Source organism: Amborella trichopoda, chromosome 13, assembly GCF_054954075.1.
Source record: "Amborella trichopoda isolate Santa Cruz 75 chromosome 13, AtrichopodaSantaCruz75HAP2 v2.0, whole genome shotgun sequence".
Taxonomy (NCBI): domain Eukaryota; kingdom Viridiplantae; phylum Streptophyta; class Magnoliopsida; order Amborellales; family Amborellaceae; genus Amborella; species Amborella trichopoda.
This window is the reverse complement of record NC_142348.1, coordinates 17,830,795-17,858,654: the sequence shown is the minus strand read 5'-3', so window position 1 is coordinate 17,858,654 and position 27,860 is coordinate 17,830,795. Positions and strand designations below refer to the sequence as shown.

At 34.5% G+C, this 27,860-nt stretch overlaps 1 protein-coding gene across 12 annotated transcripts; it reads left to right on the top strand.

Annotated features, from left to right (window-relative positions):
• Window positions 1-1,586: 1,586 nt before the first annotated feature.
• On the top strand, window positions 1,587-27,052 carry LOC18433879 (ADP-ribosylation factor 2). Of its 12 annotated transcripts, XM_088856015.1 has the most exons (9): window positions 1,587-1,802; window positions 2,308-4,233; window positions 11,611-11,681; window positions 16,699-16,818; window positions 20,532-20,600; window positions 21,256-21,374; window positions 25,330-25,411; window positions 25,534-25,560; window positions 26,819-27,052. In XM_088856015.1, exons 2-8 carry the CDS (start codon window positions 4,086-4,088, stop codon window positions 25,537-25,539), a joined length of 615 nt encoding a protein of 204 aa, XP_088712141.1. In that variant the 5' UTR covers window positions 1,587-1,802; window positions 2,308-4,085; the 3' UTR covers window positions 25,540-25,560; window positions 26,819-27,052. The 12 variants fall into 12 exon arrangements, with proteins under 12 accessions (XP_088712141.1, XP_088712144.1, XP_088712139.1 ...); XM_088856018.1 differs by lacking the exon at window positions 20,532-20,600; XM_088856013.1 differs by lacking the exon at window positions 26,819-27,052 and having other exon boundaries at window positions 25,534-25,733.
• The last annotated feature ends 808 nt before the right edge of the window (window positions 27,053-27,860 follow it).

The following is a 27,860-nucleotide window of genomic DNA, read 5'->3' as shown; positions in this document are numbered from 1 at the left end:
TCTAATCGATGTCGTCGATATGCCGCTCAATTCCTGAATCATGCTCATCTTCTACGTCTATGCCACCAACACATTCACTATGAACTACTTGCCCTGGTCGGGAAGTGCTGCAGAAAAAAAATTTAAGGACAAGTCAGAATTATCCTAACACGTAACAAAAAATTAACAAATAAGAAAATTAATGATTTTCATTGCAAACTTCTTAGATGACCAATCTTTATATAGTGACGGGAGAATACCCTTCCTTCATATTTGCAATGTCGACATCATCATCAATACGTATCATATTACTGTTACTTGGTAACTCTAGGTCAATATACCTAATAGTCATGGTACTTGGGGCATAAATTGATTCTTTTGACAAGTGATCCTTTACTTGGTCGGATGTTGAGATCCCCTTAAAAAAATATAACCTTCACATCCCTACCATCGTAGAAAATACATCCATCATTAGATTTACTCTTGAAAAAAACCACCAAAGTGTAAAATGATTTCCACTCTGTTGTCACCCATTATTGTTGCGTACAAGCTCAATCACTGCATAGAAATTTCATATGAAAACAAATATAAAATACTTATAAGAAGGTTCAAAATAATTACATATAATGAGGATGTTGCATTTATAAAAGGACATTAGATTACAAAACAAATGCCATAATATAAATAAAATTACAATGACCAACCCAACTACATCAAGTATTATAAAAAAAACATTATTTTGATGGCCAACAATTTACCAATTTATGCAATAATATAAATAAATCTAAAACTTGTTTATGCAATATTTAAATCAAACTACATCAAGTACTATAGAAAAGCAACATAATATTTTGATGACATACCTATAAATAGTGTTGGTGTGTATATTTGATGCTATCAAAGACCTTGCTCAAAGATTGATAAATAATAGATGATATGATAGAAAATGGATGAGAAAGATAGAAAATGGATGAGAGAGAGAGGAGGCTCAGAAAGAAGAAAATGCTAAAGACATCATGAAAACAGGGTTTTATGAAAAAAAAAAATGGTAAAAAAAAAGGCAAGAGAACATTACGGTTATTTTAATACCGTATAATCTATATAAAGTATTACGGTAGTTCGAGTACCGTAATTGGATATTATGACATTACTGTATAAAATGTGCTAAGAATTACAGTATATAAATTACCGTGTAAAATTTGCTAGTCATTACGGTATTTAAATTACTGTAATGTCCTTCACGGTACTATGACTATCGTGAAGGTCATTTTGGTCTAAAAAAACTCGAAAATAATGAGAAAGGGTGTAGACTAGGTTTTTGGAAGTTGGAGGTTTTCTTCCAATTAAGCTAAAATATAAGTCTATTTGTGATAATTTTCCTTTATAATATGGACCCGGTTTCTATGCGGCCAAGCCCGTATATGTAGAAATGAGGCCCTCTTAAAAATCTACTTTTGAGATGGATTTTAAGAATAAAATTTTAAAGACATATAATGTCTAACATGGAGATGATGAATATGAAAATATAAATAAATTTAAAAAATTAGAAATAATAATTTTAGTAACAAGAGAACGCAGATACAGAGAAACCCACGAGAGGGAACAGAGAAACGCAGAGGAATCAGAGAGAAGAGGAACCCAAGGGAAAGAGAGAAAAACCCAAAACAAGGAGAGAGATTATTATATATATTTAGCGAGAGAAAGAGAGATCCAAGCCCCAAACACAAGAGAAGAGAGAGAAACCCAAAAGGCCAAAACCATGGAAGACGACCAAAATACCTCTCACCCATTGCTCAGAGGGGGAAGAAAACTGACGGCCATCTGTGAGGCCTTGGTTCCCTCAAAAACAACACCAAAAATATTGCCCTTTTTTAATACGAAACATAGAAATATTTCTTCCTTTTTGGTTTTTGCAGTTCTTTTTTTTTTTTTTATAATGGTTCAATGTAAATTTTGGGTACTCCAAAACATGTTGGTTTTATCATGGTTACTAATTTTGTGGATTTTTTATGTAATTACTTCTCAAAAAATGGATTTTTGGGTATTTGAATTATTTATTTATTATAATATAGGAGTCATAGGAATATTTCTATCTTCTCATGTTTTCAATTTATTCTTTGACAAGGATTTGTGGATTTTATTTAATTTCTTTGATGATGGGTTCTTTATTTCTCCATTTCTACTTAATTTTTCTGAGTTTTATTTGTTTGCATTTCAATGTCTTCTGTGGGTTTTATGTTGCTTATTCCTATTAAATTTAGGAAATTTTTTTCCTATTCTTAAACCATCGAATATTTACTTATCCTATTTTTGGTGCTCTTTTTTTAGGTTGGAGAATTGATGGTGAAAAGAGGACTACCAGATGCTGTGACTTTGGTTTCATGGGTATTGTGGCCTTGTCCCCAAGGCTTGGGACATTGCTTCTTTGTGGTTCCACTTGCCTCTCTCTCAATTTCCCTTTCATTAGAAGGGTTTTTGATATCCCAGTGGAGAAGAGAGAGAAAGTGTTGATGATCTAGTCTAGAGAGAGAAAGTTGTTTTATGTTATGATACTCAGCTTTGTGCTTTTCAAGGAAGAGTTCAATGGATTCAAGCTTTTGGCCAACTCATCAAAGAGAGAGTGAGCGGAGAGCGATGGATTAAAATTTATTTCCCTCTTCATTGCGATGGATTAAAGTTTATTTCCGTCTTCATTTACTGTTCTCTTTCGGTGTATTAGGCGGGAGAGAGAGTGAGGGGAGAGAAAGTGAAACATGTAGCAAGAGAGATGCAACAAGAGTGAGAAAGAGAAGTTTCAATATGTAAATGAAGAGAGAAGGGATTGGGTTTTAAAAAAAAAGGTGCGGTTTGTATTGAGCCTCGCTCTAAACTACAAATTAGAGCATACTTTCAAATAGTATGGAGAAATATAGTTTCAATACTGAAAATCTTTGTGATAGCCTTAAAGTATATTTTTATATTTATTTATAAAGTTTAAAGCTTAAAAAATAATGTAGATCAACATATCTATAAAAACTTAAAAATAAAATATTGAAAATTAATAGTCCAAAAATGTGATATAAAATATATTATTCTAAAACTTGAAATCCATTTTTTTTCTCATGTCTATGTATCTTAATGTCGAGATGATTAATTTAAAGATATTTAGGCATCAAAACAACATCTTCTAGTGAAATTTTTTAGGTAGGTTTAAATTTGATGGTTTAGAACCTCACAATATATGATATTTTTTTTTAAAACAAAATATGTTTTTTTTCATATTTGTTTAAGTTAAAAAATAGATTTAAAAAATAGATTGACAGTGATCAGAAAGATATTTTTAAAATTTTAGTTTTTTTAAAAAATAAAATCTAAAAATAAAAAATATTGAGATATTTTTCCCTTAATTTCGTTAAAAAATCAAATATAAAAATAAGAAAAAATAAGAGATATAGAGATATTTTGGCCGTAATTATTTGGGCTAAGGGTCATTCCATGGCAATAATGCAACCGAAGGTAGGAGTTTGCGTTTTGACGGTGGGCTGGTGGAAATGGTGACTAGGGTGTGGGTGCCACCACCGCGGCCGTAGCCCGTTTCCGAAGTCTCTGTCTTTTAAACCTCACCGTCTGCACCGACCGGGAAAGTTGGAAAGTGCAGGCCCCGGGATCGTTTCTTTATGCAGCAGTACCTATTGAACTTGGACAAATGGAAGAAAGAAGGGCATGCTGCTCTGCCTTTATTCCTTAGAATCTTGTTCTCATCTCCTTTTATCTACAATTCTCTATCCCCTTAGAATCTTGTTCTCATCTCCTTTTATCTACAATTCTCTATCCCCTCCTTTATTCCCCTCTCACTTTCAAATGGAAGCTGTCTTCAGGAGTCCACGTTTCCCTCCTCCATGCTCTCTCATCTTCTGCTCTGCTTTGTTTTTTCTTCTTGGCTTCTCTTCATTAGGTAAACATCTCTCTCTCCATTAACACACTCTGCTAGCTGTGTCACACTCTCTTACTGCCCTCTTCTTTGCTGTCTTCATTGTTGGGCTCTTCTTGCTCTTTCTTTTTCTGTGCTTTTTTTTTTTGTTTGGGAATTAGTCATATTGTCCTTTGTGGTGCAAAAGATTGCAGCCATGGGTATGGCAATCTCTCGAATGGTGCGGATGCTCTTTGCAAAGCGGGAAATGAGGATTCTGATGGTGGGTCTCGATGCGGCAGGGAAGACCACCATCCTCTATAAACTCAAGCTTGGAGAGATTGTGACCACCATTCCCACCATTGGTAACTCTTATTATCTCCACACGCTAACTAGCATCTGTGGTTGATCTCCTTTCAAATTTCTGAATTTAACCATGGAACCTCGTTAGATAATCTGCAGTTATGAGGTGACTGTGATATAATTTCGCTTGTTTGGATTAAACTGGGCTCTGCTTTTGATCTAATATTGGAGAGAAGCAACCAACCATACCAGAAACATTAACATGCAGCTTTTGATTTTCCATTTTGAATGAATTCCAGAGACAAGAGCTGTTCTGGAAGAAAAGCTCATAATTTTTTCACCTTTCCTGCAAAATCAATGGATATATTCAGGCTTGTCTGTACCTCATCCTGGTTTGTGATGTGGTGTTTGTTGACCTAGAGCAGTTCATGAAATTGCCTGTTCAGATGCTCTTCAAGGTCTTTGACATGCCACATGTTTCCGGTGTCCATGCGTGTTCTGGTTTAGTGCTACAAAGTATGAGATACATATCGACTATTACTCCTCCTCTATACATGTAAATATTCCCATATTATGTATTATGGTATCATGGCTGCTACTAAATTCCTGCTCTTGACCAAGCAAAACCTGATATGTTAACATCGGTGCCCTATGCAAGTGTCTGCGGACAACAGAACTAGCTCTACTTCTGCCATAACACAAAAGGATATAACTATGTAAGCAATGTTCAGAAAAACAGATTCGGGGGCATAGGCGGTTTGGGTGCCTGGCCACCCACGGGCTCGGGTGGGCACCCACGGACAGGTGGCCCTCAACAAAATAAACACCCCCCCCTTTCCCAAAACATAAAAAACAAGGGAGTTGTTAAATAAATAATTGAAATATAACTGAATATATAAGACATTTTAAAACTTTAGTTTCACTTTCACATAAGACTTAATCCATTAAGATATCACATAATCGATTATTTATCAAATAAACTAAAACAAAATCAAAACAAGACACATCATACAAAAAAAGAATCAATTATTCATAAAATAATACAATATATGCTCAATTTCATCGTAGTGAGAAAAAAAATTAATAAATCACCAAAAAAATGAATCTTTCAATTACAAACAGGTACATATACCGTAAAATAAAAAAAAGTAAAAGATAAAACACATGATTCATAACATAATAAGTTGTAGCAAAATAAAATCAAAACCATCTTTTAAATATGATAACATTTTAAAATATCAAATCAAATCGATGTAGGTGCAAACCTTGTCTATTGGGTCACCAAAAGTTCTCAAAATCAACTATTAGAAGCTTCAATTCCACCCAAGAACTATTGCCTTCGTTTTGGGAAGAAATCGAAAAAATAAAAAACTTATCGATCTTTCGATAAATCACAAAATAGTGATTTTTGAGGGGTTTTTCTCACCTTAAAGGCCAAGCATTTTCTATTGGGGTTTAGAATACCCCTTAAAACCCTTTCCCCCCCTTTTTAAGGGGAAAAAATTACATGTTTTCGTCTCACCCGAGGGTTTTTTTCCGCCGCCCGCAAATTGTCACGGGGCGCCGCCTAGGTGGGCACCTAGACAATAGTGCCTAGGCACCGCCCAGAAGCAAAAAAGGCTAATGCACCCGCCCTGACTGTGCCTAGGCGTTTTGAAATTTTTTTCGCCTAGGTGGCCGAATTTTTGAACATTGTATGCTTGTATGTAAGTACAAATTTCTCTCCTGTTTAGGTTTCACCATTGGAAAACAAGCTTTTACGCCAGGAGTGGTTTGAGTGATATTTCTGCTATATAGCTTCCAAAAGGATACATGGCATTTGATCTCTTATCTAGTTAACATAAAATTTAATTATGGTCTGATAAAATATTATTTATTTAAATTGACTTATCCATTGGATTTCACCACAAATTACTTAAGTCAATGATGGAGGTGATATGCCTTTAATAGACAAATGCCTTTTGCAATCAATTCAAAAGTATGCAAGCTTTTAAGGACACATAATTTGCAAAGTACAGAAGGTAAAATTGACTTATCCATTGGATTTCACCACAAATCACCTAAGTCAATGATGGAGGTGATATGCCTTTAACAGACAAATGCTTTTTTTTTTAGGACGCATAATTTGCAGAGTACAGAACGTAAAACCCTTACAGTCCAACTACTTGTCTAGTGGTGGCTCCTGAGTATGGTGGTTCCTGAACAATTAGGAGAATTCCTACTTCTGGGTTTGTGGATTTCATTGACTTTGGATTTCGAGGTAACCCTAGGTCGCAAAGGGGTGGTCTTGCAACATACCATACAAAACCATTGAACAAATTCCATTCAATTTTGTATAACATGTATCCAACATGCTGCAGCAAGACATGAGATACCTAGTCAAGAACTGAGCTGAAGCATATCCAAAAGCAATACTTTTTTGCATAAATCAGTATTTTTTTTTTTTTTTTTTGTGTTTTTCTGTATATATCACATATTTATTTTCAACAATCAATATTACCGTGCAGTAGATTTGTCCTTAGTTTTATTTTACTATTTCTTTTTCAGCAAAAATATTTTTATGAAGAACATGTCAAACTTTTGCTATACGTTTGAGTTCAGTATTTAGTAAATTTCTGCACGTGATTCTGAGATATTAGAATCTAGCATAGCTAACATGTGCAAACAGTTCAGCATTCAGGCACTTGGAGGTCATAACATATGCTACATTCACTTTCTAATTGTGGTTTTTTGAAGTGTTTTTCAAAAGTTCACTTAATTGTTCAAATGACTGACACTGGTCAGTCCTTGGTAATAAAGAAATTGACTAGTCTTTGAAGATGACCATAAGACTTGCATTGCTAGTGGATTTGGGCTGCTAGATCATGCTTCTGTTTATGCGTACTATCTTTAATGTCATTAACATGATCAATCCTTACTTGGTTACCTTTTAATGTTCTATAAGCTGACCCACCACCTAACAGTGTCCTTTCTCGAAAATTATCTGATAATTGGTTTTTCAATTACCCATAAAAAATGTATAATTGGGTTTTTTTGGAGGACACATCAATTTTGTTTAGAAGATTTTTTATTAGAATATACTGTATATAGACTAAATTTTGTAAACGGACGCAATACACACGTGTATATCAATTTTTTTTAATAAGATTCGGTTAGCAATAAAAAAGAGAGATGAAAATTTAATCATTACAATGGGTATCCTACCCACTCTTCCAAGGCAGCATCTTTAATGACTTAAAATTTTGGCATATCCATTACTTTTAAGTGGCAAACTTTTATTGATGACAAAAACCATAGATGATTAGTGGTGCTTTCTATTTGGAGAGCATGTTTTATTGATAATTAGTAATTTGTCATCAGACTATTCTCTTCTGTTGGCGTCCATACTGTGTTAGCATTTTAGTTTTGTAGTGTTTTTAAAATAGTGTGATTTCAATCTATAGTTTTACTAAAATATTTCAATGAAGGTAGATAAGTTGTGGGTTTTTCAGTCCCACATTGAGGAATAGAGAAAGGAAAGTGATGTATTTCTATAGAAATACTTTCCAGCCTTATGTTTATAGAACAAACTAGAAAGTGTGAAGGCTTATGTGAAGTATGCATAGTGTGCAATGTGCATGCACATAGGGGCACGTGCGAGGACACAACGGTGCTTGAGGCGTACTTTGCACTTTGAACACTCGCCATGGTGCTGGCTATCTTTTGTGAGTCGCGATGCAGACTCGTTTCTTGTGTTACATCATACGGCATGAATGTGGCGGCATAACAATTATTTTTAGCTGTTAGATGTCTCGCGGTGGTTGAGGCGGTTAATGATTGTTGGATGTTTGTCAGTTAGTGACTACTATGTAGTTATAACAGTCAATTAACATTGACAACTATCTATTGAACAGTCACATCTTTCAACTTGGAAAACTGAGTCACTAACAGTCAATTAACAGTGACAACTATCTATTGAGCAGTCACATCTTTCAACTTGGAAAACCGCATTCCTACTCTATAATAGGGCTTGATTTTCCCCATTTTGTACGCAATTTTCTTACATGATAATCTGTCTCTTACTTCTTTCTCTCTCTAGAATTAAATCGACTCTGGTGCATTACAGATTTGCCATTCTAGTACATTAAATAGGCAAGATTACATAGAGACCGTATGTTTTCAGATATCCCGAGGACTAATTTACCCCGTACAACCTTTTTCATATTGATTTTAATCAGTAAATAGGCAAATATAGTCTTGAGACAAGGTCTTTGGGTGCCTGAAAACGGGAAGCTCCATCCTTTGTTATTTTAGAAGCCTTCATTATCTGAATTTACAGCCCCATTTCACCTATACCCTTATTTCTAACATATTGTTCCATGGTGCTTTGGAAGTTTCTAACTGCTCCTTGGAGTATTGGTGTTGTCCAAGGTTTGGTCTTTTAGCATGTACGCCTTCTGAGTAAGAGTTGTTTGTAGTTGTTATCCATGGCTAATTTACACTTAAAGGTGCTTAGCTGATAATGTATTCTTGATGCGTATACCTTTTTAATCAGAAGAGTATTTTATTCGTAATAGTTCCAAAATGCCATAGCCAGTTGACCATCCATGCGCCTTGGAACAAATATTCCCTAAGAGAAGGGATGTTTCTGTAATAATCCAAGACTTTTTTATTGCTATTTGTATTAAAAATACTTGAACTTGGTGGCAATGTCGGAAATAACCTAGAGTGAGCGAATTCATTGAGTCGAGTAGGATACTAGGAAAAATTTGCCGGGTATTTGTGTAAAAAAATAAATAGATATAAAGCAAATTATATTTTGGGAATGAAGCTTAGAATGTCATGTAAGCATACCACAATGCTACCACTTTGAAAATGCCATGTACTTGTCAGATTAATCATAGGAAATTATGTATAATGAAATACTCAGATACATCCCGAGTTTTTCTGTTATAGAACTTATCAATCTGGCTGGTTGAGTTGGCTTGCAAGTTTTACAGACTCAAGGTTAGTTCTTATTTTCTGTAGATGCAGAAATGATGGAAGAAAGATTCTTGAGAGGGAGAAAAGAGTGAAGTAAAAGAGAGAACTGTATTTTCCATGTCAGAGAGTTGCGGTAGCAAGAACTAGTATAGGTTAATTGTATTTCTTGTTCAAACATAGATGTAAAATTTACTATTTGTTCTAGATGCACAGGGTTTTGGGCTTAATGATGTACACATCTGGCAAAAGTTGTGTATTGAGGCAAAGGGTGTGCTATAAGACTATGCCGATAGGCAAACTTACATTTCCTAGAGTGGCACATGCTCAGGAACAACATTTTGTTGTTGAATACTTGGTTCTGCTAGTTGTGTGGGGAGTGCTGTGATGGTATCCTTTTGGAGGTATATGTCAATGATGGAATGCAATTGGCAAGACCAGATGCTTGATGAGCATGTATGATGGACAAGGACAAATTTTCAGAGAAATTACGTACAGGGAAAGAGCATATGCTTGTTGAGGTCTTTTCTTTATTGTTAAGTGCATCTGATAGGTAGGAACATGATTGACAACATCCAATTAAGATAATGATGCTAATAGTTTCATGTTATCAATGGGATAGTACGGGTGCTGAAATTTTGTTCATTAATAGTGTTTATCTAATCTCCATCTTAGCTCTTATTACTGATCCTTGTTAATCTCATGAATCATGGAATTTATAAGTCCTTTCTAACAGAATACCACTAGTAAATTTTTGAAGTATTTGGCACTGCTCCAGCCACATTCGCCCCCAACCTCTCCCCCCAAAACCAAAAACAGACAACCATAAAAAAAAAGACCAACGCCGCCAAGATACACACACCCTCCTACCCCTCTATTAAGTATGGGCTTTGGAGCTCCTTAAAATGGCACAAATCTGATATATTCATGGAAAATTGAAATGGACGGTTCAGAATGATATAGCCCTTTTTACCAGATCTGTGATTTTGGATGCCCAAAGGCTGGATCTGCAGAGTTTCAGGTCCTCAATCCATCTCCAAGACAGATTTGGGGATGGCTGCATGCAGCCACTGCCACTTCCTAAACTTACCCTTAAATTTGTTTCTGGTTTATTATTCTCCTTGTCTTGCTCTTATTGTCATTATGAACTTTGGCCCTTTATTTGGTCATCATCTACGAGAGCGGAATTGTAGTTATTTACTTGTGGATAATGGGCTTTAGAAAGACAAAATTACTAAGATGTAGCATTACTTTGTTTTATTACCTTTCTAAGCACAGATATAAAATATATGGTGTGTCATTGTTACTAGAAGTTGGGGAATCAAAGGCTAATTTCTTTCTTTTTCCTGTCTATCCAGCCTACGTGGCTCTTGCCCCTTAGTATTATTAAGGGAAACTTACATATTCCCCACCATTTAAAAGCTTCTCCGCAGAGGACACCCTTCTAAAAATCTTCTCATCCTAAACCTTTAACACTATTTTTCCTTTCATCAACGACCCAAATCAATTTTCAACAGCGTTTTCGATTAAAATGCCCCTCAATCAATCAAGCCAACAGATCTTCACATCCTAAACCTTAACACCATTTTTCCTTTCATCAACCACCCAAATCAATTTCAACAGCGTTTTCAATTAAAATGCCCCTCAATCAACCAAGCCAACCGATAAAAACTTTGTTTCTCTTCGTGTTTCTTCTCTCTAAAGCTCTTCTCTTTGTTAACCAAAACCAGATTTTTCTCTTCTTCTACAGGCACTTCAATCCTCTCCACGCACTTCAATTTCTTGGTAATGAATGGCAAAAATTACAGGGGAAAAGGAAAATAATGCCCCGTCCCCCTCACCCTAAAAAAGAAAAATCATACTTGTGCTTATTTATAGTCCAAGAATATCAATGGGAGCAGTTGAATGAGAAGAGAGAATATGGAAAACCTAAAGGCCTAAACCTCATGCACTCCTCTCCTTGTCCAACCACGTTCTCCCCTCAAAACTCAGGTCCGTGATCTATGCCATTCCTTAACCCATGTTTCTTCTTCTTCGTCCCATCTGTATCTGCTTCTTTTGCATTGCCATATGAAAAAAATTGCCAATTTCCTTTGGCTACAGAAGCATCCTTCTCTTGGCATGATGAATATTAGATGTAAATATAAATGTAATAGGTGATGTACTGACAATTATTCTTTCTGACATGAAAACCTTTCTAGATTTGAATTAAGGGTAGTAGGTGGTTTATATAAATTATAGTTTCATGATGTTGGACATAATGAAATAAAAAATTTGTAACTTTTTATGGTTCATTATCGAAGCAAGAAATTTTGAGTTATAACATTCGCTCGATTTATATGCATTTTGTTTTTCCACTTTTCTATCAGGGGACACACTTTGTCATTTTTATAAAATGCTTGCACCCATTGGAATATGTATTTTTTAATCAAATTGGAATTATTTGAAGGAACTTATTAACAAATATTCTCATGTTTTAGGGTTTAATGTCGAGACTGTAGAGTACAAGAATGTGAGTTTCACTGTGTGGGATGTTGGAGGTCAAGATAAGGTATTGATTTTATCTACAGTTTTTGTTCATTCCCATTCTTCTTGCTCACTAGCTGATTTTTTGAAAGAAATGGTAAACCTTCTATGTTGAATGGAATGATACAATTGTTGATTATAATCAAGAATTCTCGCTACTGATATGAAGTATTCTTTAATTGTATTATTTATTTGATATATAATAGTTCTTTGATGTCATTAACTTTTATTATATTTTTATGCAAATATTTTTCATGTTATTAACTGTCGATCACTATTTGTGCTTATCTATTCTATTGTCGCTTTGGATGATATTCAAGCCTTCTATTAGCTTTTTTAAATATTTTGTTTTCAAATCATGTTGAATAGCTTGGTCAACTAGAGCATGCCAAACTCTCCCATGCATTTCCAACCCACTATTAATATATACCATCTGGTCCTAAAGTCTGTAGTATCTTCGTTTTCCTCAAAGCTTCTTTCACTTTAGATATCCTAATTCTACGAATGAATGTATCTATAACTTTCGACCTCATTTATGTCAAAAGTTCCCCCTAAAACTGTGTTCCCAGAGTGGTCGCCATTTAACAGTGTCAATAAATTCTTCACCTTTCATTGACCACGTCATCATTCACCAAGTCCCTTTGATCGTCACTCTTAATCTATTTAACATGATCATCATTAGGTAGACAATTTAAAAACTAAACAATTGATTTTATGTCCTTAAATGTGTAGATCTCAATTTCACCAAGTGGGTGGTTAAGATTCATTGTTTGAGTGAACTTATTTTGACCCTTTTTATGGTACAAATGCTATTTCTTTCTCTTCGGAATTGATGGTTGGGATGAAGGGAGTGCAAAATTTGGAGTTATAGAAATGCCCCAAGCATATGGTTTGCTGAAGTGGTGTTGGTATATGGGTGCACCTCTAAAATTCTTTGAAAACTGTCCATTTTGAAAATTTTCATCCACTTATAGATATGCTTGATTTAAACAAGTTTTATAGTTTAAAATTTTATAATTAGAGATAAAAGTAGATTTTCGCAACATCTTAAGAATTTTTTACACCAAAATTGCATCTCATGACAAAGTTTGGAAGTGCACCTTACTTTGATTGTTTAAGGTTTCAACCTTATGCAAACTGATATATATATATATATATATATATATATATATATATATAAGAAGATACTATTGTTAGCCCAAGGGCTAACAGGAAGATATGAGCCCGACGACCCAGATTGAATCTGGGCCGATCTGACGGTCACGATCTCATTTCGTATTTGAATTTTAATTTTTTTTCTACAACCCAATCACTTGAAATTTTAGGCATGTGTTCTTCTCATCAAGCCGTAGCTAATAAAAATATAAAAAAAATAATCCAAAAAAATAAAATTGATCAAAATACCGCCGATATTTTATGGGGTATTTTGGTAAATTTTTTTCATGTAAAATATTGTTTTGATATTTTTCGAAGTTTCACCTATTTTTGATGAGCACACGCCTAAAATTTCAAGTGATTTGGATTTGTAGAAAAAATATTAAAATTCAAACACTATCAGGCATCCGTGATCGTTAGATCGGCCCAGATTCAATCTAAACCGTTGAGCTCATATCTTCCAGCTGGCCTTTGGGTTAACAGGTATATATATATATATATATATATATATATATAGCCTATAGGTAAAAATTAACAGTGATTTCACCTATGCTCATCACCGTCCAAAATTCATCGCATGGTCACGATTGTATATATATATATATATATATATATATATATATCTAGCCTATAGGTAAAAATTAACAGTGATTTCATCTATGCTCATCATCGTCCAAAGTTCATCGCACAGTCACGATTGTCTGGTGGTGTTTCAATTTTCATTTTTTTTCCTAAATCGGAATGATCTGAAATTGAGAGTGTGTGTACATCTTAGTGAGGCGCACCTAATAAAAATATGAAAAACACATTTCGCATAATATAAATTGATCAAAATACACCCGTAAATGTCAATTTATATTTTACGATTTTTTTTTTTTATATTTTTATTAGATTCTCCTATTTTTTATAAACACATGCTCCAAATTTCAAATCATTCCAATTTGTACAAAAAATGGAAATTGAAACACTACCAGAGAACTATTACCGTGCGATTAATTTTGGATGGTGATGAGCATAGGGGAAATCATTGTTCATTTTCGCCTATAGGCGTTGCATAGTATTTTTCATATATATATATATATATATATATATACAAAACAACTATTGGTGAAGTTTTACAGTACTTCACCTACGGCTTTATTACTGTTCAAAATTTATCACACGGTCACAGATATCTGATAGTGTTTGAATTTTAATATTTTTTTTACAAATCATAATGATCTTAAAATTTGTAGGTGTGTGTGCCTTAGTGAGATGCACATGAATAAATTATAAAACAAATAATTTGAATGATAAAAATTACGCAAAATTCCCTTATAAAGTTTCAAGGGTAATAATTTCATCTTTTTGTCTATTATTTTTTTAATATTTTATTTTGGTGCGACTTGGTTATATGTATCGACTTGGTTATATGTACATACGTCCCAAATTTTAGATAAATCGGATTAGTACAATAATTATAAAAATTCAAATACTGTCGGACAACTGTGACCGTGTAATAAACTTTGGACGGTGATGAGGTATAGGTGAAGTACTATAGAACTTCATCTATCGGCGTTTTGTAGATGCTTCCTCTATATATATATATATATGGTCATGTTAGGATGCTATAGAGCATTTTATAATTGTATTCAACAAATTTTGAACACTTATGTACTGTTGTTTTGTAATATAATATTATTTTAATAAAGGTATTTTTAGTCGTTAGGAGGGGTGTGATGTCATCCACATGGGGTATGACATCACCCATATAGAGCATTAAATGCCGCTAGTGTGCTCCATGTGGATGACGTCACACCCCTCCTAATGACAAAAAATACTCTTATTAAAAATTCTCTAGATACAAAACAAAGATATATAAGTGTCCAAAATTTGTAAATTTGTTGAGTACAATTATAAAATGCTCTATAGTGTGAGCACCCTAACATATATATATATATATATATATATATATAGGGAAAAGTTGGGAACAACCTACTAGCTAACAACAACAGTATAGGCCCAATGGTCACGATTGCATTTCCTATTTGAATTTTAATTTTTTTTACAAATCTAAATCACTTGAAATTTTGAGCATCTATTCTTTAAAATTAAGCGAATCTAATAAAAATATTAAAAAAATAATTCGCAAGAAATAAATTAACCAAAATACCTTTGAAGCTTTATATATATATATATATATATAAAAAAAAATGATGGTGTAGGCTCACTAGCCTACAATGATATATGAGTCCAACGGCCCAGATTGAATCTTGGTCGATCCAATAATTATGATTGTATTTCGTATTTGAATTTTAATTTTTTTTAATAAATCCAAATCACTTGAAATTTTGGGCGTGTGTTCTTTAAAAATAGAAGAAGCCAATAAAAATATTAAGAAATATTTTTTAAAAAACAAATTGACCAAAATACCCCCTAAAACGTTTTAGGGGATTTGGTCAATTTATATTTTGTGAATTATTTTTTGAATATTTTGATTAGGTGCGCCTTGATGAGAAGAATAGACACCTAAAATTTCATGTGATTTGGATTTGTAGAAAAAAATTAAAATTAAAATATGAAATGAAGCCATGATCATTTGATTGGCCCAGATTCACATATGTAGTTGTAGGCTAATGGGCCTATGCTATCATTTCCCAACATATATATATATAGGAAGCATCTATGTAATGCTTATGGGCAAAATGCTACAATGATTTTGCCTATAGGCCAATCGCTGTCCGAAAAAATTAGACGGCGTGCGTTTTTCAATAGCAATGGACCTAGCATGTCCGTGGCAGGTACCGTCACGGACATACTAGGTCTGTGGCGGTCCAAAAATTCATGTGGAACCGCAACGGACGGTGCTGTCTGTTGCGGTTGTGTTCAATAAACCGTCACGGACATAGCATGTCCGTGATGAAGGCGAAATACTGTAGCGTTTTGCCAATGGGCATTTTTTAGGTTTTTCCATATATATATATATAGCAGCAACCCTGTAGAAGTGTGATTGTGTTGTTCTACACCATCCTTAGTTAGACTATGTAGATTTGACATGTTTTTTAAGTTTGGGTGCGATTTGAATAGAGCCGAGGCTCTAAACAATCAAAGGTAAAGCGCACCTTCAAATAGTGTCGAGAAATATTGTTTCAATACTGAAAATCTTTGTGATAGCCTTAAAATGTATTTTCTTTTTTAATTATAAAATTTGAAGCTTCAAAATAGTGTAAATCAAGCAGATCTATGAAAGCTTGAAAATCTTGAAAATTGACGGTCCAAAAATGCTTTACAAGATAAACTATTTCCAAAACTTGAAATCCGTTCATGTCCCTGCATTTTGATGTCGAGATAATCAATTTGAGGATATTTGGGCATGAAAACAAGCTCTTCTAGTGAATTTTTGAGGTGGGCTCTAATTTGATTGTTTAGAGCCTTGGCTTTATATAAACTTTTTCCTTTAAGTTTTAAGATAATATCAAAATCTGGCACGTTTTCTAAGGTTGTTGAAATCTGCACCAAGTAATTAAAATGGATAGTGTAGATTACTCTAGCCTTGCTTCATCTAGTATGTTTTCCACCCTATATGAACGTTTTAGAGAGACAGCGAGAGAGAGAGAGAGAGTGGTGCATGCATAGAGAATAAATAAAAATATAATTTAACACTAACATTGAGGCGGTTATCTCTTAAATATAGCTCCCTTGTCCTTTGCAACTTGCCTCCACAATTCTGTGACCGGGTTTAATTTTGTTATTTCTTGTTAGATTGATGACTGTATGCATACTATATTGGACAACAATATGATAATCCTATAGATTGATTTTAAATATGTACTTTGTCTAAAATATATCTCTGTATTTTTTATGTTCTATTGGTTGACATGTAGGCGCATTATTCTTATTCTTAACAGATTCGGCCGTTGTGGAGGCACTACTTCCAGAACACTCAAGGACTTATCTTTGTGGTTGACAGCAATGATAGGGAACGTATTTCGGAAGCTAAGGATGAGCTTCACCGAATGCTAAGTGAGGTGAGTTACACTTCCTAATTTCATATTTTCGATGTTGATTATTCCTAGTAGTTATCATGAAAGTAAAAGTTTGTCTTTTTCTAGAGTATTTATTTTGTAAGTTGCTCATCATTTTGGAACTAATATTCACTTTAGGATTGTAGTAAATTGGCATAAATTTGTCTTATTTTTTAATATATTTTATATAAAAATATGGATGGGTGCGTTTATTTAAGCCATTTACCTTAAACCATCAAAGTAAAGGACACCTCGAAACCGTGCCAAAGAATGAAGTTTCAGTGTCGGAAACACCTATGCAGCCTGAAAATCGATTTCTTCCCCTAATTATGAAATTTAAAATTAAAAGAATGGTGTAGTCATGTTAGATCTTTGAACTCTTGAAAAACTTGAAAATGGTAATGTCTTTCATAAACTTTTTCCTATATATAAACACTATATAATATTTATAATTTCCACGTAAAAAGAAACTTCATCTTACTGGGTTCTATAAAAAAAATGAAAGATGAAAAATAACGGGTTCTATAAAAAAAATGAAAGAAGAAAAATAAACGGAATGAAAAGTTAAAGACATCTTCAAAAGCAGATATTTAACTAGTGGCTAGTGCAATGCTATCTTATATATGAGAAGTCTCAAAACAAAAATGGTTATTATCATTGACACTATATATGAAGAGTTCCAGGAACACAAAAGCTATCAATAGGAAAAACTTAACTTTTGACTATAGAAGAGATGCAAGACAAGATGTCCCTCTTATTTTTGAATTTTTCTAATTAAATTTTAAGGATGTATTTTTTTGGAATTTTCTAGGGTCATTTGTTTAGGGGTTTTAAGTTCTTTTAGGGTTTCTAAGAATTTTTTATATTTTTTATGATTTTAGGAGATGTTTACAAAAATGGTTTGAGTACTTATGGAATACGTTACTTTATTAGGGGTAAAAGTACGTTATTTTTTTAGCGGTAAAAGTACATTATTTTATTAGGGATAAAAGTACATTATTTTATTAGGGTTAAAAGTACGTTATTTTATTAGGGGTAAAAATACGTTATTTTATTAGGGATAAAAGTGTCATTACAAATTATCTTTAAAGTGAAGTGACGTATGAGGTATTTTATAATGTTTTGACTTAAGTGAGGGTAATTTTGGTCTTTTTTTAATCATAATATAATAAAAGGGCCTGAAGTGTTAGGGTTTCTAACACTCTTGGGGCATGAACAATAAAAACAAGGTGTGAATATTGCCAGCAAGCCCTATCTAGGGTTTTGGAGTCATTTTCTTTTTTTTTTTAAAGAAAGCGAACTCCACTCAAATCTGGTCTCTTTTGATGGTTATTGAACTGTTTTTGGCATCTTTTCTCAATTTTATGACATTAAATTGGTATCAGAGCTTGATATTTTTTCAAAAACAAAGTTGAGAATCTACAACCAAGTTTAGGGTTTACTGATTTTAAGCTAAGGTTTCTTATATCAGCCTAGAACTTGCTGGTTTCAGTGAGGTTTTGTTGGCTCTTTGCCTAGGATTTGTGATTTCGATGAAACTATAGCAGTAAGAAGAGGCCAATGTAGGGGTATTCATATAGATCCACATTGTGATGAGAGGGATCAAGCTTACAAGGCGGCTTATAGGACTTGATTGTGGGTGGGATGAAGTTTTGTCTGTCCAAGCCGATGTTGAGTATGGCCCTTTTCTCTATCATGCTCCGCAAGATGAGTCGAGTGAAGACGAATATAATCGGAGGTATAGGCCTCAAAATCCATTGACTTAGAAGTAGATATTCCTGATTATGAAGGTCAGTCCCTGCCACGACTTTCTACACTGGTTGAGCACAATAGAGAGGTCTTTGATTACAAGGATGTGCCAAAGAATAAAAGGCTAAAGTTATTGTCATTAAATTAAAGAAAGGTGATTCGGTATGGTGGGAACAGCTGAGAGGAAGGTGAGAGAGAATGAGAAAGCCCAAAATTAATACTTGGGATAAGATGCAAGAGGAATTAAAGGAAGAGTACCCACCTGAATCCTTGGGCTTGTTCCCTCAGACTCAGGACTCCTAGAATCCTCCAGAGTGCTCTAGATTCTAGGAGTTTAGGGAACTTTCCGACGTTCCCGGTTACCTCCTTAGAGAGGGGATGTCGGCAAGATGTTTGAGTTTTGAGAGGCCTTCTCTTTCTTATATTCTCACTCTTTCCCCATAACATCTCTTACTCTTCTTTATTCATCTTCTTCTCAGCTACTCATTTGGGGCCTCTTCAGGAAACGATCCGCGAGGGGTTCAAACCTCAAAGACTCCATTCTCCTTAATCCTCCTGGGTATTTCGACCACAAGTCGAATATCTTTTCTCTGTCATCCGGTAATACCTATTAGGAGAGGTGACATCGGAAGGCTGTTTGTTTTTTGGGTCCCCCTTGTTTTCTACTATCTTCCTCTTCTATCTCTTTGAAGCTCTTAACCAATAAACACAACTCCCAGCTCTCATACCTTTCATATTTAATTGGAGACAAGCCAAGAGACACCTCTCAAAAGTCCTAGATAAGTGTGATTATAGTGTTGTGCAGCAAAGCGAGGGAGCCGAATTCAAACCGCACTGCAAAGACAGTCGGAGGGCTTTCTAAGTGATCTAAGAGGGCAAATCGCCCGGGTGCGTCCCCCAAACCCAACCGGTGAGGTAGGTTCTCGAACCCCTTCTCGCCGACCAAAATCTCTCTTGTGTTGGTTCCTATCCGCACTTCATGCACACAAACACATGCGCATGGGCCCCGCGGTTGTTCGAGAGAGGATTCCTCCGACTAGTTCACCCATAGCAGGCCGACCCGGGACGACAAGAAATCAAGCCCAACTAGGCACGAGAGGGAAAAGTAGAGAGACATGGCAGGTCATTTGATTAAGGTGAGAAGGGATAGTAATTTTCTTAATAAACATATGTTTTTATAATTCGTAATACCTTTTTCCATAAATCATTATGTTATCCAATTGTTTGTGCCTTGAAAACGTGGAGAGAGAGAGAGAGATAGAGAGAGGTGGCTGCTCCTCCTACCCCCAATTGTTATATTCTCGAAAGATGAGTATAAATAAAGTAATGATATCGCGAGTGAGAGAGGGAAAACAAAGAGTGAAGATTGGAGAGGGACATGTAGGTGGCCATAAAGATGAGACAAATAAAGAATAAAGTAGCATTAAAACAAAAGAATAAAGTAACATTAAAACAAACTAACAAGTGTAAAGCAGCAAGATTGAGAGCAAGAGAGCGGGCGAGAGAGAGAGTTCTATTGTGCCTTGTAAGCCGTGGCCCCTCCAAAAAACACCCCTGACCCCATGTTAACTTGGGGTGCCTCAGTTACAAGGCGCATCCTTCTCTTTAGTCAATGTTGTTCATATGGAAATACTTAATTTGACTTATAAACCCACAACCCCCCCTTTAAGTGAGTACAGATGGAAGTCCAATTTTAGGGGTGACATTTATGCCACTCGCATCTATGTCAAATGCTAGTACATGTATCCTTGTCTTTCTTTATCATCATGAGTGAAGAGTGGAATGTAGCGAGGAACATTCATGCATTGTTTTGTGGAAAAAAAAAAAAGAAGAAAAAAATAGAAATAGGGTTAGGAAAGATGGAATACAGTTTCATGTTGTAAACAAAAGTAGGGACCTGAGATGAGTGTTGAAATTCAAACTAAATCACATGGAAGTGTTTTAATGTTTTAAAGTTCGCCTTGTAGCTGCCAGAGGAATCATGCATATGGATTTGTGTAGAAGGAAATCTTCAGTCTTGTAGAAAAATCAGCAATGTAAGAAGTCTCTCTTCAAAACTGAACTGGTAAATGTATCAGCTAGAGTAAGAAATCATTCCTTCAAAATTTTCCTTGAAAATTATATGAAGCAAGCAAAGCATTGTCTTGGGTATTGTGATTGATAGAAGGTCGTATATGAATTGGAACAAGTGCAAGGCTCTAGATTGATTAGTTTGGAGAAGCTATGATAGGTGGATATTTCCATCTTACTTCATTGTCATCTTTGAATGCATCCTTAAAAAGATCTTTCTTTCATTCCCCCAAAGTTGTACTTTATGTGTTCTATATCTGTAAATCATCTAAAACATAGAATTTCTGTTCACGACTATATGGAGAATGACTTTGTTGAATTGGTTGTCATTTTGAAAACAGCAATGCATAGTGATGTGGTTTCCACCATACTAGCTCTAGTTGATGCATGTGACATTTTTAAATCCATTTCTTGTGGCACCTATTTTGTCTTGAGATGAAAATTAGAATGTTCTTTTTATATTTTTTCTTCTTATATCTTCTTATATTAAGTCCATTTGTCAAAGTGACCAAAGCTTTATGTATGGCACCCTCCTAAAAAATATTGATTGGTATATACGCTAGAGAAATAACATACGTTTCAAATGATTGTTGATATTTAAATTTGGATTTCTTACTACAGGATGAGCTACGTGATGCAACACTACTTGTATTTGCCAACAAACAAGACCTTCCAAATGCAATGCGTGTCTCGGAGATAACTGATAAACTTGGTTTACACTCCCTTCGTCAGCGCCGCTGGTAAGAATACTTTCTACAGTTTCGGGTATGTCACTTCATTGGAGGAGCAGCTCATAACAAAGCTGAACAGTACTATAATCATAAGGGGCATTATGCATAAATTTGGAGAGTCAGCTTATTATTATGGAAAAATTACGTAAATATCTGTTTTAGTTTTCATTATTACCAAAATAGCGAATGCTTTCTGTTATTACTGATATGTCCGTTTTTTGGACTTCATAACAATTGTTTTTAAAAAAGACAAGACTACGCATTTTTGGTTTTTCAAAAACTGAAATCAAGCCAATTTCGGTTTTTGAAGAACCAAAAATTTAAAATTTTTAGTTCTTCAAGAACTGAAATTTTTTTTCTCTTGTGGGTAGTCTATGTATTCTCTCTCTACATTACATAAGTAAAAGTGGTTTTTTTTTTAAACTCTCTCTCTTCCCTTTACCCAGCGTCTTTTTTTTTGGGTTAGTTTCACCTAGCGTTTTGAGAGAGGAATTTGGCCTGATCTGGTCATCTAGATATTCCTATAGCTCAAAGAGCTTGAATTGACGAAAGATCTCTTATTGAAGGTAAGGCATCATGGGCTGGGTCATCAGCTTTCCATTCTCCACTGATGTAGGGGCTCAAACTAGTTGTTCCCCCTGATTTTATCAGATAACTATGACTTCAGAGAGGTAGAGAGAGAATACGCCACAAGAGAGAGAAAATGCCACAAGCGAGGTAGAGAGAGAATACGCCACAAGAGAGAGAAAACATTTTTTGATTCTTGAAGAACCAAAAATTTAAAATTTTCGGTTTTTCAAAATTGAAATTAGTCTGATTTCGGTTTTTCGGTAGTTTTCATTAAAATTTTCGGTAGTTTCGTCTTTTTTGAAACACTTGTTATGAAGTCTATAAAACGGATATATCAGTAATAACGGAAAGTATTTGGTATTTTGGTAATAAAAGAAACTAAAACAGACATTTACGTAATTTTCCCTATTATTATTGACTATCTTTGTGCACAGTTCATTTATTCTCATATTTCCTTCTATTATATTCATTCATAATTCAAGGTGATTACAAGATGGCCTTAAGGAAACTAAGTCATCAGTTGATTCAGTTCATATTAACATGCATGTTTCTAGAGACATGCAGCTATGGTTATACAATTTAGTTTGGGACAATACTATGTTTAGAAATTTACTATGAGCTATTAGCCCCGTGGATATCTTAAAAGTTGGATGAACTCAAGACCTAGTCACTAGCAAAATTGAGTGGACTCCAAAATTTGAAAGTGTACTTCAACAAGTTTTGCAGTTTTCTTTTGAGAATTTTAAAAAGACTAGGTGACTTACTAAAAAATCACCAACTATTTTTTATAATTAGCTAAATTTTACATCATTAATTTGTGTTGTACGTCTTGATTTGGAAATCATGCTTACCATTTGGGCAACGTTATGGCATGTCTTGAAACTAGATTTGAAAAAGTTTGGCCTAAATGGAATCCTGGAATCCTATTATATTTTATGGGTTGTTAGATGGCCAACAGGAAGGTTAGGCTTCTCAAGCCTGGTGGGCTTCAATTCAGTTGGTTACAAGCATTGCCGAATGTCATGATTAACTTTGGGAAAAAAAAGAAGGAACTTTTACTCTTGGTAATATTTTATAGTGCTGTATTCCCCTTTTTTGGTTTTGGTGAGATTTCTCCGTCTATTTTCTTGGTTCATTGTATTATAAGTTTTGTGCAAGACAGGATGCAAACCTGGGAGCATGGGTCAAAAGGATTTAAACTTTGTAGCTCACTAGCAGAAAGCAACCAACTATGATACGACAGTGGTGATAACTTCTGAGTTTTCCACAATATAAATTATAACTTATATTTAATAATGGCTCAGAGTGCAAAGGACTTCTTTTCTGAATAGAATCCTTAAAAAACCGCTCGCATGCTATCTCACATTTTTTTTAAGATTTTGAACTTCTAGAGTATTTTATTCCAGAGATTGAGATTTTGTTTCATTTGAACTTTAGAAGTTCATCTTATTTTCCCACTGCTCAGTTACGTATGCACGTATAGTTATGATATACCAGGTCATGTTTTTACATTTGCATGTGGTTCTGTTCAAAGCAGCGTTTTAAAAAACGCCGAGTCGAACCGGACTCGCCCGGTTCGACTCGGAATTCGCGAAAAGGGACCGGATCGGTTGAAAAATCGGAAATCGTCCGGTTCTAGAGAGAACCGGATGATTCCGTATAGTGACTCGCCGATTCACTGTACGGAATCGGCGAGTCCGAACAGTGAATCGGCGAGTCCGTACGGATTTTTTTTTTTTTTTGTTTTTTTGTAATCCATGATAGATTTTTTTGTAATCCATGATCGAATTGTTTTTGTTTTTTTGTAATCCATGATCGAATTTTTTGGTTTTTTGTAACCCATAATAGAATTTTTTGTAATCCATGATCGAAATGTTTGTTTTCTTTTCTTGTAATCCATGATCGCTTTTTTTGTTTTTTTTTGTTTTTTTTGTAACCCATGATAGAATTTTTTGTAATCCATGATCGAATGTTTTGTAATACATGATCGAAATGTTTGTTTTTTTTTTGTAATCCATGATTGAATTTTTTTTTTTTTGCTTTTTTTGTTACCCATGATAGAGTTTTTTGTAATCCATGATTGAATTTTTTGTAATCCATGATCGAACTGTTTTTTTCTTTTTTTGTAATCCACGATTAAATTTTTTGTTTTTTTTCATTTGTTTTTTTTTGTAATCCATGATCGAATTTTATGTAATCCATGATCGAATTTTATGTAATCCATGATTGAATTTTTTGAAAATTTGTGATTTTTTTTTTTTAATCCATGATCGAATTTTTTTTTGTAATCCATGATAGAATTTTTTGAAAATTTGTGATTTTTTTTTTAATCCATGATCGATTTTTTTGAAAATTTGTTATTTTTTTTTTTTAATCCATATTATTCAAAGAGAAAATGAAAGAGATGATGATTCTGAGGCCACCCTATCCCAGCCATATTATTCACATATCGAGTCCCAACAGCAACAGTGTAGGGATGAGCACGAAATACTGTAAATGAAATGCTGAATGGCGGTTCATGCAGGGAAAGAACATATCAATATTCGTATATTCATTAAAACACATGAAAATTCTTAATGGAGTACCCTCATTTTTTATTGAATTCCAAAAAACAATATTTATAATGAATTTTAATAATTTTTTCGGATTTTTTTTAAGCTTTATTCTGACCGATTCACCCGATTCTCGATCCGGATCGCCGATTTGCCGATCCGAATCGGTTTTTTGAAAGCCCGATCCGGGTCACCGATTCGTTTTTTAAACCATTGGTTCAAAGCAATTCAGTCAGAGACGGACAGAACAACTATCAGTAAAGTTGACCCTCTGAGCACTCTTTTTCTGCTTAAGTGGGCTCGTGGTATTATACTACACCAATACCGAGATAAGTAACCAGCACTGATTTTCCAAAGCAGCAAGCCACCCAAACATGCCCTTAGGGAATAGCCTTCACCCATGAAGATTTATGAGAGATAATGAGATCTAGCTGCTCTTGTGGATCATTAACTAACTCCCTTCTTAGTATCCATTATGTATTATTTGAATTGGATTTCATTTTCTTTTCCAATTAATTTTCTTTTGACTGGGTAAGCGCAATCCAACATAACATAACTAGAAATTGAAATAAATCATTATCATCATCCAAGTCTTTTTCCAATTATTTGAGATTGACTAGTAATTGAGTTAAATATCAAATAAAAAATATTTCTAGTAGGGAAATTCCATACCATCTATATCATGGGTGAAGTATCTCTACACAAATCTTTCTCGTGCATCTGATTGATGATTTAAATCTTTCTAGGTTTAATATGCACTCTCTAATAGAAGTTATTCTCAACATAAAAAAAAAGAAAAGCAAAAAATAAAATCACAAATTGCTTTGTGTTGTTTTTGTCAGGTACATCCAGAGCACATGTGCCACTTCTGGTGAGGGACTTTATGAAGGCCTTGACTGGCTAAGCCAGAACATTACAAACAAGGCAAGATATTTATGCCCATTCTATATTTTAAAGATCATTAGAAACGTATTTGTTAATATTTTTTTCACATTTATTTCATTCCTCAGTTTTTTGACTTATCTGATGCTCCTATTGGCTTGTAGGGATGACGTTTGGAATAGTAAGGTGAGGTAAGACGTCATTTGAACATCAGAAAGACGCCTCATTCCAAATTTCCTTATTTGTCAAAGAATATTAACTTTTATAAATGTCATTGAATGTCCCCTTTGGAAACATTAAAAGTTCATGGTTGTAATAGGGAGCAATTGAATGTAATGCCAATCAGTTGCTTGTAAGATGAAAATTGACTGGGCGTGTTTTGTTTTGCAATTTTTTTTTTTTAATTCTTGTTTTAAGTTAGTACTCAACTTGACAAGAAGCAACTCAGCTTTGTAGTTTGGAGCATAGTTGTTGGAAACGTCTGTGAACCTGAATTGTTTCAGGAACTGGAATCGTGCCTGGCTAGAAGATTCCCACTCTAGGGATCGTTGTCCGTACAATAGGAATCGTTGAGAATGAGATTCCTAGTTTTCAGGAATGGTATCAATCGGAATAAGTCCAAGTTTCATCTACATATGGAATCGAGAATCCAACTTCCTTGGAATCGAGATTCCCATCCCTTGGGATGACACTCCAATAGTCAAGTTTCATTAATATGTGGAGTCGAGTTTCCGTCATTTACGGAATCAAGTTTCCGACATATGTGGAATCGAGTTTCCGTCATCTATGGAATCGTGATTCTAACATATTTGGAATCAACTATTTGAAGTATATGGATCGATGATTCATGCTGGTTTGAGATCGAGAATTACAATAGCGGAATCGAGTTTTCGACATCTCTTTATTTGAGTTTCTAACATATGTGGTACATAGATATATTGTTGTTTGGAATAATGATTCTAACATATTTAGAATCAAGTTTCTGAAGTATTGGAGGGGCGAGTTGGACAGGTGTCACTGCGTAGATTTTTTAGATATTAGTACTGCAATATCATTTAGGAAGTGTCAGGTGTCACTGTGTAGATTGTTTAGACATTAGAGGAGGTTGGTTTGTGTCAAGCCATGACACTATGGTATATGCAGGGCTGCATGTTGTGCATAAAGGAAAGATGTTGTGCATAAAGGAAAGATGGTGGTGTCGGCATGTATTAGTGTAAGGAGAAGGTGGTTGGCCACTAAAAAAATGAACACGATGTTCAATAAGTGTGAAATGTATTCATGAAGAGATTGTAAGTCGGAATTTTAAAATAATTAATATTTAAGTATTCCACATCTTCACGTTCATTATGACAGGGCACATAACATTGTATGTATGTTTTGCACTATGATTTTTTCATAATAAATTTTATTTTGGAGAATTCTCTTTGAAATCATTTTTTTTTTTTTTAGGAGAGGCAGCCCCTAATCCTCCCTACGACACCAAAGCATCAAAAATTTTCGAGTTGGACTATATATAAGTTACCTGATGCAATTATCTTTTACTCATTTTTTTCACAACTATTGACCAATAAAAAATCAAGTGTACTATGTTTGATTAAGTGTGGGATGTATTCTATTGAGATATTGTAAGTCAGAAGTCAAAAGACTTGAAACTTCAAAATAAAGGTGCGGTTTGCATATAAATGAATCTTTAGTTGTAGTGTTCAGGTTGAAGCAAATTGTTAAAGTATTTCACCAATGTGTGGACTATGCACTAATATAAGGGAGCACTGTCGCTTACTAGTGCCCCGGTTTCCTTCACTCTACCCTACCCAAGATAGTGTTATGGTCAATGTGATATTGGGTTCCTCCATAAGGATTGGTGTTCTTGCCAAAATGGTGGGATAGTATTTGTGGTTTATGTAGGTTTTGTTCGAGATACTTTGAGAGAGAGTGAAACCCTTTATTGTTAGTTTCTGTTTTTCTTTGCTTTTTATGTGTTTTTAGTTTCTCCGTCCATGAAAGCAAGCCAGCAAAAGAGAGATAGTCCATTAAGAGAGAGAGGATATAAAAAAAAATGGAATAGGTGTAGAAGGGGAATGAGAGAGAGAATGGTGAGGGGTGGAGAGAGAGAGTAAAGAGAGATTGACCAGCTGTGGGGGACAGGGGAAAGAAAGAGTACAGAGAGACGGTGACGCACAAGATGGGAGAGTTTGAGCAAACTGGGAGTTTCTAGTTGATGGTGTTGGTCCGTGGAGTTCAATGCTTAATCTGAACCGTCCACTATTTTGTTCGGTTGATAAGACTGCATCCTTAGTTATTAAGATAAGGATGTAAATGTATATAAACATTTCCGAAAAACTAATGTAATCGACCGAGATATTGTAAGAGAGTTTTAAAAATAACATCACTCATCATACATGGGTAACACGGGGGCCAAAGACCGGCCCTGAAACTATGTTAAGTTAATTATATATGGCATAATTGAGTGTGGTAATTAGTTACTGGTTTG